Source organism: Eurypyga helias, unplaced genomic scaffold (assembly GCF_000690775.1).
Source record: "Eurypyga helias isolate BGI_N326 unplaced genomic scaffold, ASM69077v1 scaffold1000, whole genome shotgun sequence".
In the NCBI taxonomy this organism is placed as follows: Eukaryota; Metazoa; Chordata; class Aves; order Eurypygiformes; family Eurypygidae; genus Eurypyga; species Eurypyga helias.
The window spans coordinates 2717-19289 of record NW_010223532.1 but is presented as its reverse complement, the minus strand read 5'-3'; the positions used below and the strand labels follow the sequence as shown (position 1 = coordinate 19289).

General features: G+C 40.8%; 1 protein-coding gene across 1 annotated transcript in view; it reads right to left on the bottom strand.

Moving 5' to 3' along the window:
• Nucleotides 1-101: 101 nt before the first annotated feature.
• DYNC1LI2 (dynein, cytoplasmic 1, light intermediate chain 2) overlaps nucleotides 102-16573 on the bottom strand; it is a gene marked incomplete at both ends in the record, with an annotated part of 18757 nt that continues 2285 nt past the window's right edge. The window contains 9 exons of the mRNA XM_010150073.1: nucleotides 102-218; nucleotides 1223-1340; nucleotides 1781-1822; nucleotides 2582-2641; nucleotides 3781-3892; nucleotides 4231-4366; nucleotides 4915-5008; nucleotides 5342-5508; nucleotides 11815-12045. Of these exons, the coding sequence (XP_010148375.1) occupies nucleotides 102-218; nucleotides 1223-1340; nucleotides 1781-1822; nucleotides 2582-2641; nucleotides 3781-3892; nucleotides 4231-4366; nucleotides 4915-5008; nucleotides 5342-5508; nucleotides 11815-12045 (1077 nt within the window). The remainder of the gene's footprint in view (nucleotides 219-1222; nucleotides 1341-1780; nucleotides 1823-2581; nucleotides 2642-3780; nucleotides 3893-4230; nucleotides 4367-4914; nucleotides 5009-5341; nucleotides 5509-11814; nucleotides 12046-16573) is intronic.

The following is a 16573-nucleotide window of genomic DNA, read 5'->3' as shown; positions in this document are numbered from 1 at the left end:
TCTTTCCTGACTGAACCCGGCACATACATGCAGTTAGAGCAACGTGGGCCAAATAAAGTATTAGAAATATGCAAAACAGCCTGCAGTAACAAATCCAGTACCTGATTTCTTGGCTGTACTTTGCACTGCTCCAGCACCAGGACTCCCAGGAGAGCCACTCTTTTTGCTCAAGAGACTGTTAAAGAAACTAGCCAAGACACCTTCGCTTGCAGTATTATCTAAATAAAAAACAAATATATATATATATAAAAACCAAATATATATATATATATATCACGAAGTAGTTATTGCTGGTAAATGATAGAACTTATTTTTTAACATGCACACATAACTCTTTTACCACTCAAGGGAATAAACCTCGAATAAGAGAGAGTCTCTCCTTGCTCAATTTTTAAATTGACACCAGTCCTTTGCATTCTTTGGCAAAGCCAGAGATGACTGAAAGCGTATTCCTGCTCTTCTGGAATGGGTGGGTTTTCAAAGGGGTGTCATAAAATTTTAATTTTAATATTTGTATGCAGTTGTTTTTTCTAAATGTAGAAGCCAAGAAACGAAGTATTAAGTATAGATGTGCAATTCAAAGATCCACAGGTCCATTAACAAACTGCACGGACATGTTGGTAAATCAGAACTTGCACGTACAGCTGTGAGACATGAGCCCGACCTGCATGTTTTACCCACGGCCATGCAGCGCGTGATGGAGAACAACACTGGCCCTACCAACTTTCTGAATGCACAGCAGGGAAAGAAACCACTCAACAACGTGGAGCTCCGTCTTAGGGCTGAGGGAGGGGAAAGGGTGTAATTTCCATCTTACTTCAAGCAGTGTAGAAAATGACATTCTAGAGAGGGTTCAGTAGAAGAGCAGGTTTCCCTGTGGACTCCAGAGTAAGTAATATGACGTGTAAAACTGAGTGTAGTGTAAAGCAGTCCTCACCCCAATAATCCAAGAGATGCTTAATAAATGTGTTTAGGCAACTTCCGGAATTAATGCATCTGAACTCCTTCTGACTGCTTGGCATCAACACAACTCTACCTGAGGTCATATGAACGACTCAAAAGCAGGAAAATGAAACCTGAAGCTATGTCATAAATTCCTTCCTGTTACTAAACTAACTATACCCTTTGTGAATAAATTCCAGAATCTTCCTACAAAAGAGGTTTTGGGGTTGTTTTTAAGGGAAATAACACATGATAAAACCAGTAAAATGCTCATTCTTACTTTTAATATTTGGATCTGGTTTCTTAACAGATGTTATCGGTGAGGCACTGGGTACACTGGCGGGACCAGCTCTGCCTTGAGTTCTTGGTGATCCTGCAGGTCCTCTAGCAGGCGATTCCTTAAAAGAAGTACAAATCACACAAATCAGAGAAGAATTTAAATGGATTCATTACTTAAAGCAAATGTAACGTTACATAGAAATTACTTTAGAAACCTTTATACTGGCACTGTGGTGCCTGTGCACTGGGCAAAAACACCCCAACAAAACACCAATTATTCTGGGTGTGTGCCTCCACTAAAAGAAAGGATGAATCACTGTAGGAACTTTTCAGTTCAAGAATCATCAGATATTTTTAGGTTTACACAATGAATTACAATGAAGTATTTGTAAGCAAAATTTTTAAAACATTGCCACTTTTTTAGTTTATTCATCTTCTACAGTTTGGGAAGATTATGTATTTGTCACCTGTATTTACAAAATGAACCTCTACAGGTTAGAAACACTCCCTCTTCCCTAGAAAGAAACAAACCAGCTACTCTTCTCTTGGCTCTACTTACTGATGCTCTTGTAGGCGTTGCTGGCTGTTTGGCAAGGAATGACTGTGAAAACAACATATTAAGAATATTGATTATAGTCCAGAAAATACAAAGGAATATAATACAGTGAAGTTGACTAACCACCAATTTATTTGATCTTTTTTTGCCCCAATATTTACACACTTCCTCTTTGGTATTTATACACTTCCAGACTTCACCACTAGAGAACACAGTCAAAATAACTAAAGAAGTTTCAGTTCTTTGTCTTACATAGATGTATATGGTATCTATGTGATATAGATATCTATGTCTTCAATACATAGACTATAAGTCAGAACCATAGACACCCAGGTCTGTAACCCCTACAATATTTATAATCAACTATACAGGAAAGTATTAACAACAGAGCAGTAAAGAAAATAACATGGTACAGCATGGCCAAATTTGACATCTTAAGGCCTTTCAGACCTCGGGCTGTAAAACAACTGCAAAGCTAAGATGTTGGTTTAGAAGTATTTATATTTTACAGATCAATACATTTATATTGTGAAATTTCAAGTTATCTTCTTGCTCTTCTCCTCTGAAACAAATTATTTCTGTTCTTGGCATATTCTCCTTTCAACTTGCCAATGTAAGTGACCATATTTTCTATTCATATTTGTTAAAGAAAAGTCTTATTTCACAGTTACATCTGAATCTGCAAAGCTGAAAAGTGGCTATCTAGTGATTTACATGAGGAATTAAAAACTGAAGGCAGAAACAATGGAGAACTTACAGTGAAATCTTATTTGGAAAGGACTTACTTTCACTGTCCATTCTTACCTGCTGCTTCATAAGAAATACTTGCTCATCTTCTGCTGCCAGCTCTTTATCATGGACTAACTGTTGAACAAAGTATTTTGTTATTAAAAGTAAAGACTGAAATTACTGTAACTATTTTTATGTGTTGGTGATCAAAAGAGAAGAAAGAAAGGCAAATCTTTAATACCATTCTTTACTCCTTTAAACAAACATACAAACAAATCCCCAAAAACCCACCAGCTTCCTTCACATTTAGAAGAGCAGCAGCATTAAAGTACTGTAAGTGAACGGAGCAGACTAGCATTGAGCCAGCCTGTGGGTATTCTCCTAGAAAGATGAGTACTTGGTAAGTAGCCACACTCATCTTTTTAAGCTGAAGTATTAATCTCATCAGCATCTTTTCAAAGACCTGAGATTACTTTACTCCGTAAGACTGCCGTTCAATCCCTCATCTCCCCAAAGCACTACGCGAGCTCTTATCAGCCATAACACCACCATTAGGCAATGATTATTTCCTACAGGTGCCATGAGTTACAAACAACAGGATTTAACATTTCCCTTACATGCAAGCTTCAAACAGCTCTTCCCTTTTCCAAGTACCAAGGCTAGAAATGTTAAGTGTGTAAGACAGTTGTAACAGAAGCTTTCCCATACGGAGCAGAATACAGTTTCATTCATGATTTTTCGTATCATCCATTTTACACATATCCTATTCCTGTGTGCCTATACTCAAGAAATGAGCAATATACAGAATTTATATGGATTATTCACTGCTCTTGCCTCACATGAAGAAATCTGTCAATAATACGTTCATGCAACAGTGATATACTGTCATCTTTTACAAGATTTGCCTTTACACGGCAGCCTCAACGCCATGTGTGCGTCTAGATGCAAATCGTTGAATCCCACAACAGCATTCTCCGTCTCCAAAAAGGGGTTTTGCCCCACGCATGCAAAAAGGGTCATGTGAAATGGTTATTTCGGGACTGCCTTTCATTCACTAAGGTGAATGATTTCTGTAGTTTGCTTGCAGTATTTTAAACAACTGGAAAATGAAAACCTGATGTTGCACACTTTTGGATTAAAAAACGAAACCAAACAAACACAAACCAAAACCCCACACCATTTAAATTTGGAGCTCTTCAGTATTAACCGTTATTAGATATTCAAGCAAACTGCACTTATTTGTCGCAGGGCAGGGAAGAGTTTACTCCTTTTACCTTTCTTACAGGAGGTTTTACAATGAAGTCCTCATATGCATCTTCTGGTTTCACTGTTGTGAAGTTTTCATGTAAAATGGCAATTTTCTTTTCATTGTCCCAACCAGCAGGTCTGTAAAAAGAAGCAGCTTTGCCTTTTCAGTCACAAACAACACTTCTACAGAGATCATATTTACTGCCCCCTACCTGAATAAGGCAATTTTATTATAGGTCAGTCCTAATTCTCAGCTAAATTCCAGAGATACCAAAAAGCTGGTATGGCACACTCCGAGCCAAGCAACCCAAGTAATATGCACTGAGTTGGGGTTTTGATTTAGGATTTCAGAAGACTCGCATACTAAGCTTTGGAACGTCACAAGCCGCTCAAGTTATTTTTCCATGTGTGTCATATGAAGTGTAGTGCTTAACAGAAAGCAATGGGAAACCATGCTGCTTACACAACTGACTTACATAAAAACTGCATCCTTTTCTACCACTAAGGCAGGTGTGGTAAACTGAAAACCGTATGTTTTATGTACAATGTACTTATACAACAGATCAAGGTTCTTTTCCTCCTTAACTGATGTATAAATCAAGGCAGCCCCATCTGGTTATTTATTATTTAAGGAAAAATATGTAAGATAAAGCTTTAAAATTATATTAAGAATTTCAAAACAGGACCTAATGGACATATAATATCTACTAGACCTCATTTTGAGAGGTTCAAGTCAAAAGCTGTAGCCGTTTCGCATTCAGGGGGAGGAAGTGGGCGTAACACCATGACGACTCATGACACTAACGTCACCTACCCTCCCATGCACTTAACTCCGAAAAAGTCAAAAACCTAAGAGGCAGCTGAGGTCTCAGGTTTACACAGAAATTGCAGGTTCTGAGGGGAAAACCAAGACAAATCACCTCACAAAATGCCAGACAAATCCTCTGTAAAGGAACAAAAGCTCCAAATCCCATGCCCAATTTAAAAACTATGAAGTTTTATACAGCTCTCAACATATCCAAAACAACAAATATTACATAGTGAATAACTAAACGCCAAGCAACCTTGAAGTGTAATTTCTCAGATTAACTTTATGTGCAATTCAACACTGAGAAGTATTTTCTTTCATCCAGATTACAGGAAAGATCAGGAAAGGATACACTGCAAGCAAAATCTACGAATGTGCGACTGAATGAAGTCGAAGTGTTCTTCTCTGTAATCATGCTCCTTCTCTAGCACACTCACTGCATCGCACTGGACAAAAGGAGAAAAACAAACCCAGGAAAACCCAGTCATTTCCTCCCAGCACATCTTGAAACGTTTCCCTTAGCATTACACACACGTCATATTTACTTCTGAGCCTTTGGTTTTAAAACGCCACCGAAAGATAAAGTAATTACCCTAACACTGATATGGTTATTACACTTCTGCAAAATTAAGGACAGACACTGACAACAGAAGCATTCTTTTAAAATAAATCCCCGGACTATTAATCCAGCATTCATTCTGCATGTCTGTGTGAAGTACGCCTTCTAAACGAGAAGTACTTAAACTTCTCCACAGTACCAAACAGAACTAAAAACTCACTTTTGTACAAACGACCAGCACAGGAATACCAAGGTTGTGAGTCAGCACGTTTTCTCCAAGTGGCAAAGAAACGTGTTCGTCCTCTTGGCCAGAAGAAGGGCCTCTTCTTTGCGGTGATCCTTGGTAGCCTTCTTCGGGTTCCACATACTCTTGAAATTCCTTTATAACTATTAAGAGAGAGATCTTATTAAGGTACAACAAAGGGATTAGTTCTTTTTAAGTCATAATTAATCTATCAGCAGCTAGAAATCTCAACTGGTTTTCCATTTATAATGAGGCACTACCTGAGAATAGAGTGCAAGTTTCAGCCTTGCCACCCCTTCAAACACAACAATTCTCCTCCAAAATTTACTGCAAGCTAAATCAAGTGCAATTTGGAGCTATCACAAACAACCAAAACCAGCTGCCAAAGCCACAGGATGCACAAATGCATTTCATTGTAGGGGAGCTGACAACAGAAAAAGTAAATGCGGTTTAGCAACCTAGCCAAGGCTCAGTGCCATCGGTACCTAGTTTGGGAAGAAGGCATGGCGACACGGGAAATGGCACACAGAACACCAAGCTAAGACAGCCACTATTTCCTATAAACCCTAACTCAATTTAAGTTTTTATTACTCTACATAATATAAAAATATAAAAAAATACACTGCATAAATACAAACTAAAGGACTTCTAAATGTTATCTGAAAGACTTAGCTATATTCTGGAAAACTACAGTGGAGTCCAGAGGAAACCAGATGCTTTCTGCTTTCAGTGTTTTCATTTTACTGCAACGAGCGTTCCAGTAATACCGAATACCAGCCAATCCTGAAGTGCCCAAGAAATAGTATTAACACCATTTTGGAAGAGCAGTGTGACCCCACACGCTTTATCAAAACTGGGCTGTAACTTGCAGCTTTTATGTCTTTCTGATGAAAGTCCCAGCCCAGCTAAACCTGCCCACTGGCTGTGTCTGGCCCAGGGCCCTCTCTCACACAACAATCCCACCCGAAGCCTCCTCCTCACCCAGCCATGAGGAGCCCAGAGGAGAGCCAAGAAAAGCTCCATGCTGTGCTCCCATGAAGGTGTGTTTATTTTAGCAACAGTGGGAGCTGGCTGGCCGTATGTACAGTAAGGAAAACTTAAAAAAGCTCCCCATCTCCAGCACGTTCACAAGGAGAGCGTTGTTCAGTACACCCATCCATTGACAGGGAATGAACCGCGTCCGTACTGCAGGCTATCCCGTACTTGTGGGGTTTAGGAAGTGGTAAAAGTTCATAACACAAATCTGGAAAAATGAAGTCATTGTACCTTTGCAAAAGAGTAACCATTCCTGCAACAGAATGGGCATGTGGAAGGAAGAACTAAGCTGAAAAACACTTCTGTTCAAAGCTGCGCAACTTTTATTAAAATGTAAAATTGTCTGATTCTTGTGGGAAACAAGAACGCTCTAGTCCAGAGAAAGGCTTAAAAAAAACCCCAAAACATTAAATACAGGCAGTAAGACTTTCAACCACCAATTCAGTAAATCCCAAGGATATAAAAAATTCGAATGCAGTTGCTTTTGAACTTGGGGAGGCGGTGCCTTCTGGTGGAGAGGAGACCAGGCTTTCAGAGACGCTCACCTCTAGTACCGTTTCATCTTCAGCAACTGGAAATCAAAACCCCACTGCACATTCTGCGCACTGAACATGCTTACTGGTGTCTCACAGAAGGCAAGTTAATTCCAGCACATTTAACTGGGAAGGGGTTAAAAAAAGGTACTTATTTCATTACTCAGACTCTTCCTAGCTCAGGATAGAAAACAACCTATTGAAGACAAGTGTATTACAGCAGTTAAAAGAACACCATTTACATCCACTGCAATCATTCAGATAAACCTCTCTGACATAACCAGATGCAAGAGAGTATTTGACAATACTGCTCTCAATTCACTACAACACTGTAGTCAGACAATATCAGTCTCTCAGGTTTTGTACGTATCAGGGTAGAAAAATCTTCTCTTTACTAAGATTATCAGTTAGTAGAAACCCCCCTCAAATCTGTGAAAGAAAAGCCTCTCTTGAAAACAGTAAGGCTCTGACAACATGATACAAATCATTATTCAAGATATCCCAAGAATTTTCCTAACATAAATAATAGCAAATGCAACATAGAAACTTCAGAAATCTGATGGCATTCTCATGAATTTCTGCTGAACGGGAAGGAAGACTGTAATCCCAGAGAGCTGGGATTCCCAACTCTTCCCTCTCCCCAAGAGTAAGCAGTGCCCAAGACCATGCATGACAGACTGTGATCGGCAAGGCTGTATCTCTCTCTGGTTGATCCATGCGTGGAGGGAGAAAAAAACTGCACTATGGCAATGAACTGTTGTTGTGGACTGTAAATAATGCTCATGGTCTGGCACGAACCCCTGCCCAGAGACGGCAAAACGCTACAGAACACACCCGGCTTAGTTCACAAGGTCTGCTGAACAAGTAACTACGAGCGTTAAAAGAAGGTAAAAGCTATGCTAAGGACCTCTGCCGTATCCTGAATGCAGATACACGTGTGTCTGAACTAAAGCGGTTTAAATCCCTGTTAGCGATCGCCTCTTAAACACTTTCAAAAGACTGATTCTACCCCCATTCCCATTCAAAATTCAGTTGTCTTAAATCGAGTATCACCAGTACTGTCAGACTACCTCTCGTGCACCAGCTGCATTTTAAGCAGCTAATAAAGAGGCTCCCTTCAGTTGCAGTGTTTGTCACACAGCAACGTGGTACTTCTTCCTTACCTCCCATACCTATCGCTCACTCGATCTCCACTCTCCAACTTTTCATGGACAAAGTTCATCATGCACTCCAACAGCTTGCATAAATCTTTTTTCCCCACCTTTTTTCTAGCAGGCCATGAGTATTTTCTTCTCCACATAATCTGTATTAAGGAATCATATTCTACATGTTATGGGAAATAACTCTTTAGTAATAATTTTTTTGGAACAGGAAATACAAGTAAGATGATGCACATAAAACAGGAAGCCAGAAAAACAGCTGTTCACCTGACAAATCGGTAATATTCTGTGGTCTCTCAGCATGGTTGAACCCTATTACATCTGAACAGTTACCACCTGGTGATAACGTGCCATGACGATCACACCTCCACTGCACTGTGCTGACTTCCCTAGCAAACCTCTGGCTTATCTAGGTAGAAAGCCTTTTATTCAGACTTCAGCATGTAACACAGCAAACGAATACACGTGTCCAGTTCCCTGTTTTATTCTCATACTACTGCTCGCTTACACAACCCACTGCCAGCTAACTCCCACAGGAACAGACCTATCATTCATGTCACAGGAGCAACTGACTCAAGGCACCAAGAAGGCAACCCGTAATCATTCTTATGTTTGACTGTTCTACCAACAATAAAATCCTCCAATCCTGTAGCACGGTTTAACCACAAAATGGGAGAGGTGGACAGATACAACTTATTTAACCTGACAGATCACAAAAACACTGACCAGCAGAACAAGAACACAGAAAAGATTTCTGAGATAACTGTTTCATATCCACACCATCAGTTCATGCAGCCTTTTTGTTCACGATCATCACTGATCATAAATTTTAGTCTTGTGAAAAGAATTCCTAGACAAAAGGTGTCTGGGCAAAGGGAGTTTATCTTTTAGCTTAAAAATTCTTTAAGCTGTGTGTCAGGGGAAAAAAAAAAAAAAAAAAGAGGCAGAGTGCCTGAAACTAATTCAGCTTAAACAGGACACTACTTAATTTTCAGGAAAACATGCTATTGTGTTTCAAGTCCACAGCTTCAAACTCTCCAGAGGACGTAAATATAACAGCCATTTTACCAGTGTACTTCCTTTCTGCATTTTTTCATTCCTGATAGTCTTTTCTACTTTACTGTGATAAACAGGGAGGCACAATACAGATCTTCCCTGAAATAATTATTCAAATGTGTGTTATTTAAGCAATGACTTATCATAATTGAGCCTGAATTAAATTAGAACATGTGAAGTGACATTATTTCTCTGAATCCACACCAGTCAAGCTTTAGCAAGGAATTTCCAGAGCAGCTCAGTGATAGGAGTGAGCACAGACAAACAATGCTCTTGGTATACTCGGAATAATTCCATTTCTTTCAAGGCAGCCTGTCACTTCCGATGTGTGTCCTGCCTCCCATTCTGGAAGCTCATCAGCACAAAAGGAAAGCTTCTCGTACACCAGATGGAGCCTCGCGTCACCCACCCAGTAAAGCCAAGAGTCGCTATCTCAAACACAAGACAAAAGGCTGGGTGGAGAAAGGCCACCAAAACCTCCAAGGGAAAGACAAGCAGTCCAAAGTCCAATTCCACTGAGAATGGTGAGCTAATGGGTTTCTGGAAACTGGTAATAAGATCCCAGTATCAGCGAAAGAACAACCCAGCAGGACTTCAAACAGATGCTAAGGGCGTAATACTAGGTGGTGTTTCCCCAGGGTCAACAAGATGCACTGGTTACAGGACTGAGCTAGGGAAAGCGTGCGGCCATGCAGCTCGGCCCACACGCCCCAGCTTACATCTAGAAGCAAGCTGGAGGGAATTTGGCTCTACAAGCTGAAGTCAGGAAACGTGGACGTCCACGTGGCATTATGTAGCAGTGGGGTTCCATTGCAGCGGGTCAGCACAGCTCTTCACTCTGCACCCCGTTTCCACGCTCTGACTGCCTGCTTTGCACACACGCTTCATTATCTCTGTTTTATCACACCTGGCCTATTTCAACACCATGATTCACCATTTTCTACGTGGCAGCTTACCTCAGGAAGCGTATGCAGGATTCGAGTACGGAAGCTATACTGAGGGACTGCAGTCAGAAGGCATCCTTCAGGCATGTCTGCTCTGCAAGGTCTCAGCAGTTACACTCATGTAGCCAGCGCTACAGCGGGAACTTATTCCAGCACCATGTGCTGTTAAGAGAATTACATGCTACGGTGGCCAAAGTTCTGAGCACAGATCTGGCCGTAGGGACAGTCTGCAAGAACTCAGAAGCATCTGAAATGACACAAGTGCCCTACACAGTGACTGAGGTAAGGACAGTGATGGCAGTTTGGGAGTGGAGCCGTCAAGGCCCCCGTTTTACCTGCATGCTGCTATCGGACTGAAGTTCAAGGCTCAGCCATGGGACGGCAGCAGAGTCCTGCAAGCGTGTGAATTAGGCAGCTCTGATTTTCCTTTGCCCTCCACTCTATCAAAGCACAAGTGAAACTAAAAATTTCTGTGATGCTTTAATTCAGAAATGTCTAAGAAAATAATACTGGAATGTCTTCTAAGTTCCCCAGACACAGTGTAAAGCTTTGCCAGAACTGCACCTGGCTACTCCACACAGTACACTCTTTAGTAAAGGTTGAGAACACTACTTCTTTAAAAATAAACTCCACATTTATTTGTATTGTCATATTTGTGTGTCTCAGAAAAGTGAAAATCGGGTTAGCTGCTGTATTTTGAGACCAGAACTGCCTTTTCATCTTCTACACCCAAAAAATCTCTCACAGATTAAAAAAGAATGCCCCTTCCCTTTAAAATTGTCAGATTTCACTTTTTTAAAAAAAAGTAAGTTGGTGATCAAACCCAGGTGGGTTCCATGAAGTTTAAACTCCAGGCTGGCATGCTGTAGGCACAAGCCTTCTGGGAAAGTGATATTTAACATTCAGCAAGGAGCTCAGCTATACAAACACATCTGAATGCTCACACGCCACACAGATTCCACTGCTCCCTAAAGTGAATCTAAGGAAGCTATTAGACAGAATTTGCAAGGTTTAAACCCTCCAGTACAGTTAGCCGCCAGCCCTGAATAAAAGCAGCGACCAGCAAGGATCAGGAATGCATGTTGCTATGGTCTTTCCACTGAAGGAATTCATTTTGGAATTAATTCAATATGAAAACAGAAAAAACTCTCAAGAAACATTCGGAACTATTTTAGGAAAGAAAAGAAGCTGCAGGAAACAATACTGCAGTGATGACTGCTTGCCAGTGCCAGATTCTTCCCTGCCACAGATATGCCAGGAAAGACAGTTAATTTATACAACATTCCTAAGTCACAGGGTAGGAGTGGCTGTAGTGAGAGACAATTAGACACACCAGGATCACAGTCTGAGCCCCATGAAAAACAAGGACACAGAGACGCATGGGAAGACAAACAGGGGAATGAGACATGGCTTATATACCACAGGAAAGCAAACAGCTCATTTCGCTACTGAATTTTGTCACTATTTTAAAAAATAAGTGATTCCACATGGAGCTTTTAAGAATTGGCCTTTAAAAAAATCTCTTTATCAAAATCTCATTATTGCAAGGGATTTAGACCATTGTTCCACCTGATGTTTTGTCAGCACAGCAAAACTTCAAAGTCGCTCTTATTCAACCCACATTCCCAAAACACTGATCTGAAGAAAATTATCATTACAAAAGTTGCAAGACCTAGATAAAAAAAAAAAGGACAAGAATCTATGGATGCACAAAGACTTACACTTCTGTTCCATATCTCTCATCTCTTCTGGAGGAATTTTCATCTTATCAATATGTTCTTGCAAGACACTGGCCCATTTCTGTAAAGACTCCATAACAGTCCAAGGTCTAGACATGTCTGCAACAAAGACTACGATGGTGTCTTGTAAAGATTCTGCAGAAACTGCAAACTTCAACAGCCCTTTATGGTATAAGTCTCCATCCAGAATCCATACGTTACAGCGGGTATGATCTGAAAGGAAGAGGTACAGTTGTAACTCAAGAGATGCCAACTTTTTGGTTTGCTAGTCTATGAGTAAACAGATGAGTACATTAGTGTTAAATGAAAGACCAAAGCCCAACTGCCAGCAGATCTTGCCTGTTTATTTTTAACACAGGTGCATGTGTAAATGCCTACGTTACTCAGTAGGTACTAATTTTACAGTATTTTTACTTGGTTCAGAATCTTTGCATTTAAAAAAGCAGTTTCCGATCTTTGGCTTTTACTAAGCACAGCTGACATAGCAGTTTTTAGATAATGCACAGCATTCTTGAATTCGAAATACATATATTCCAACTACCACCAGAATACATGTGACACATATCTAACTCCAAGTTCAAGAGGGGGTGGGTATAGCCGAGTCCAGCGGGGAAGCCTTAGGTGGCCCTCAGACACATAAGCTGGTTTAACACAGTAAAGACAACTCACAACAGAAATAAGCTGAAAATAAGATACAAGCAATAAGCAGCTTAGCTTTCTAGCACAGGAGTAGGAGGAGCAAATACAAGATAAACTTACAATTTACCAAACTTTAAAGTTGTGCTACCTGCTCTTAATTCACACTGACAACACTGGCTCCTACTCGGAGGCTCCTTACAGAATGAGCAGTGGACAAAAGATGTGGTATTTCATTTTTGTGTTCCCCCTTCCCACCCCCGCCATGTTTTGATAGTGACCGGACATTTTTTGTTGAAACACAAGGCTCCTGTGTGTATGTGGAATCAGCTGGGACAGATAGAGGGCACAAGAAGTTTTACCCCAGACGAGAACTTTGGCAAGAACAGAAGAAACTGAAAATGGAGCATCATCCAGGTATGTTGTATCAGGTACTCTGAACAATCAATTCTGTCCAAATTATAAACAAAAATAATTATCTTCAGAATTTCCTCCTGAAAAGCAACAACTCCATTTGTCTTCTAGAGTCTTCTAGACTCTTCCTAGTACCTCTTCCAGAGTATCCCCTATTTTACTACAGCTGTCCAGAGGGAACAGTGGGTCTCCGCAGGTATTACATGCAAGATCTCTGAATTCTGAACCACATGGATCAGCAAACCAATTGCTGCAGAGTCCAGATTTTCAAAACAGCTACTGAGCTTCATAACTACCCTGCCCTGTGCTCCAAGCCTTTTAACTTCACAAAATAAATTCAGTTGCTGTAGCCATTGTAACTTTAAGAAAGAAAGAATCCATCAAGATCAAAAACACTGGCTCTAGAAAAAGGCAAAAACTGTGAAAGGAGAAAGGTGTACAGAGATACACATACCACCTTTCTGATCAGGTCTCAGATAAAATTACTGAGCAGGTTATGGTCAGATCACATCAAGATGCTATATGTGGGCAGTCTTCATTTAGCATTTGTTATGCTCCTATTTCGGTACTGTTAGGCTGTCACAAGACATTCAAACATCACTGTCACACAAGCAGGCCAACACACTTTTAACTTAAAGATCTGCTTACTTCCAACTGTGCCTCCCAGATCTGTCCTTAGTCGTAAGCAGTTATGGTAATCATTGTGTATGTACCAAATGCATCTTTGCATATTCATTGTTTCCCCACCTCTGTCCCCCCCCACTTCAGGAAACTGTCTCACTGATACCTCACAGGATTCTCACAGCACTGGATGTATGAATCTAAAGCTATTGGAAGACCTCTAAGGGCAGAGGGAAAGTCTGGTAAAAGTTTGGAAAAACAGAGAGGAAGCTAGGACCTGTGAACACATCTACACGTTTACCCTTACGCAGGAGTAAAGGAGACACCAATGCAGGCTAGTTACCCGCCGCATGCCAGAAGCATCCTTCGTATATTCCCAAAAGTAGGAATGTACCAGTGAGTAAAATCCTTGCGAGCTTTCTATGAGTTGAAGGTTATTAATAGACACTAACTATGTCTATGCACAACAGCCTCCTTGAAGCAAAAAAGTTTTAAAACATAACTCTACCTATAGTTTATGATAAAGCTTACAACTCTCATCAGCACTTCCACAGATTATCCTGTGGTGACTGCTTTGATTGCAGAAAAGACTTTCACACCTTAACAAGTAACAAAAATTAATAAATATCCCAGTTTACTCTTTTAAGTCACTTTTTAAAGCCAATAGCTAAAGGTTACAAAGGTTTTGCTGCTAGACACCTTTGTCGCACTTAAGGACTTATTTCTGCTTAACATCTAGAATACAGACTGGAACTAGAACAGAGGTGGAACTAGAACAGAGGTGGAACTAGAACAGAGGTGGAACCATCACTCACATGTAATCAATCTGCTAGTAAGGCTAGAAGTCTAGCACACGCCTTAAAATTCCTTTAAAAAAAAAAAGCGTATGAAAATGAAAGGTTTTGCTCCTTTCTTACAGTAAAGAGGTATGGCTTGAGATTCACATTCGCTACAAATATAACACACACTTAAAAATACAACACGGGATGTTCACAATTTGGCAAGGACTTCATGGCAAATTCAACTTAGCACCACATCAAGCTCCTCCTTAGTCATATGATGTGAATGCTAACTGGGCCTTTCATAGTGGCTATGACGTAAGACACCAAAAGAGAGCAAACAATCACTAGATCCTGCTGGAAAAGCAGGTGCTACTTAAAGACTATTACCATAGCTGCTAAAACTACATTTCTAAATCCTGTCAGTACTTCATTATCCCTTTAGCCACGAAAATGATTTTCCAGCTTTGAAGAATGTTACTGCAGATGGCTGATGCTGTGATCTGCAACTGCAGCTCCTGCATTTATTCACAAGTTATCAGCACTAATTAGATACCCCTTGTCCAAGCCGTGGGGAGAAACAAAACAGGAAAAAATAATTCTCAAGAGAACTACTTCAAAGATATGACCATTTTCCCATTAGAAACCAGTGTACCAGCAGCACTTGGCTCAATCCGGAACAACCAGTTCAACTGGAATATGAATATGATATGACTGAGGCCAGTCCAAACCTGAGGCAAAAAAACCCAAGACTACTTGATTTTGTTACAAGAAAGAATGCAACAACATTACGGCTCTGCTTCCCTGGCACATTTGGCAGAGTCAGGACAACTGTACCGCACCTGTCATCCGAGGCAGCGCAACCAAAAGCTCTCTGTGGTGTTTGTAACTGCCAGCTAACCCATACAGTACCGCTACAAAACCAGTTGATGCAGTGCGTCTGTCTTCCTGCACATCCTCACTTTAACTCTGCCCCACCACTGCCAGAGACCCTGAAAGCTGCCCTGGAAACAGAGATCCTTTAAGAAAATTATGCAGAGCCCCTCTTATAGCTCTTACAAATTATGATTCTCAGCTCTCAAAAGCAGACTGACCAGCACAGACTCAAAACATCTGCTCTTCACAAAGAAAGGCAAAAAATTCCTCTAAGAAACGGACTCTCGGGCCTGAGCTCCAAGGGTATTTCGTATTCTGAGTTAACTTTCCAGCCAGTGCTGTCAGTGCTTCCATCCAGATGAACTACGGCGTCATGTACGCAGAAGCAGCCACAAGCTCCAAGGATACTGTACCTGGGACTAACCATCTAGGAGAATCCTCTCTCTCAGGTTTGCTTCTCGGGCATCCCCAAACCTCTTCGTGAACAAATGCCTTAGCCTATGCAGAATTTGGGATCATACCCTCCTAGGGAGGGAGATTTTCAGGCAGAGATTCAGTAGCGGATTTATTCTGTTATCCTGAGATGCAGGGACCAAAGTACTGAATGTGACATTGAAGGACTAATGTCTCACAGAACTCAACCAGCTCATCACCAACACAGTGGTGATGGGTACCTTGCCATCCAAACTCGGTATCAGCCACAGTCAAGACACAAGCAGAAGACAGTGAAAACAAAAAAGTTAGTGGGCACCTGTATTAGCCACAGGGTTCTTCAAAAAAGTGGTGTTTTCTATGTATTTGTTTAAATTTCCTATTAAAAAAGAACAATATTATCACTGATCTAACCTTTAGGGGAAAAGACAAAAGTAACTGTAAACCAAGACATACACCTAGCAATCCAGAGTAATTCTAATTCCAGTGTAGGAGGAGCCAGATCCAAACACCCCTTAGGGAGGAAGGGGAAATAGTGGGGGAGAAGTGACATGGAAGATTTTCCTTAAGATTTCCAAAGGGAAGCTTGAGGTAGATAATGACTCAGCACTATGACCAAAACATTTCTTCTGGACAGAATAAACTCTTCTGAAATGAAGATGAAAAAGGCAAAGAGAACAAAGAAAGCTTCTGGCACCTGAGAGGGAAGCTGAAAAGATCTTCTCATGCCACCACAGTGTTTCTTACCAGTGTTGATTTGACAAGCATTGTGGCTCGCTGGTCCTGAATAGGTTAGGGTGTTACAAAAAGCAGACACCCTTAAAAACACCCTCACACACGCAAGCTCCTGAACGCCTGTCTTCTATTTGGCTTCCTTATGGCTTCCAAGAATTGTGGGTCAATTATAAAGGCTTTGTTCCTACATCTCTCTGAGCACACACACACCTAAGATCTGCGAAGAGTTTAAAGACACACAGCCAAAT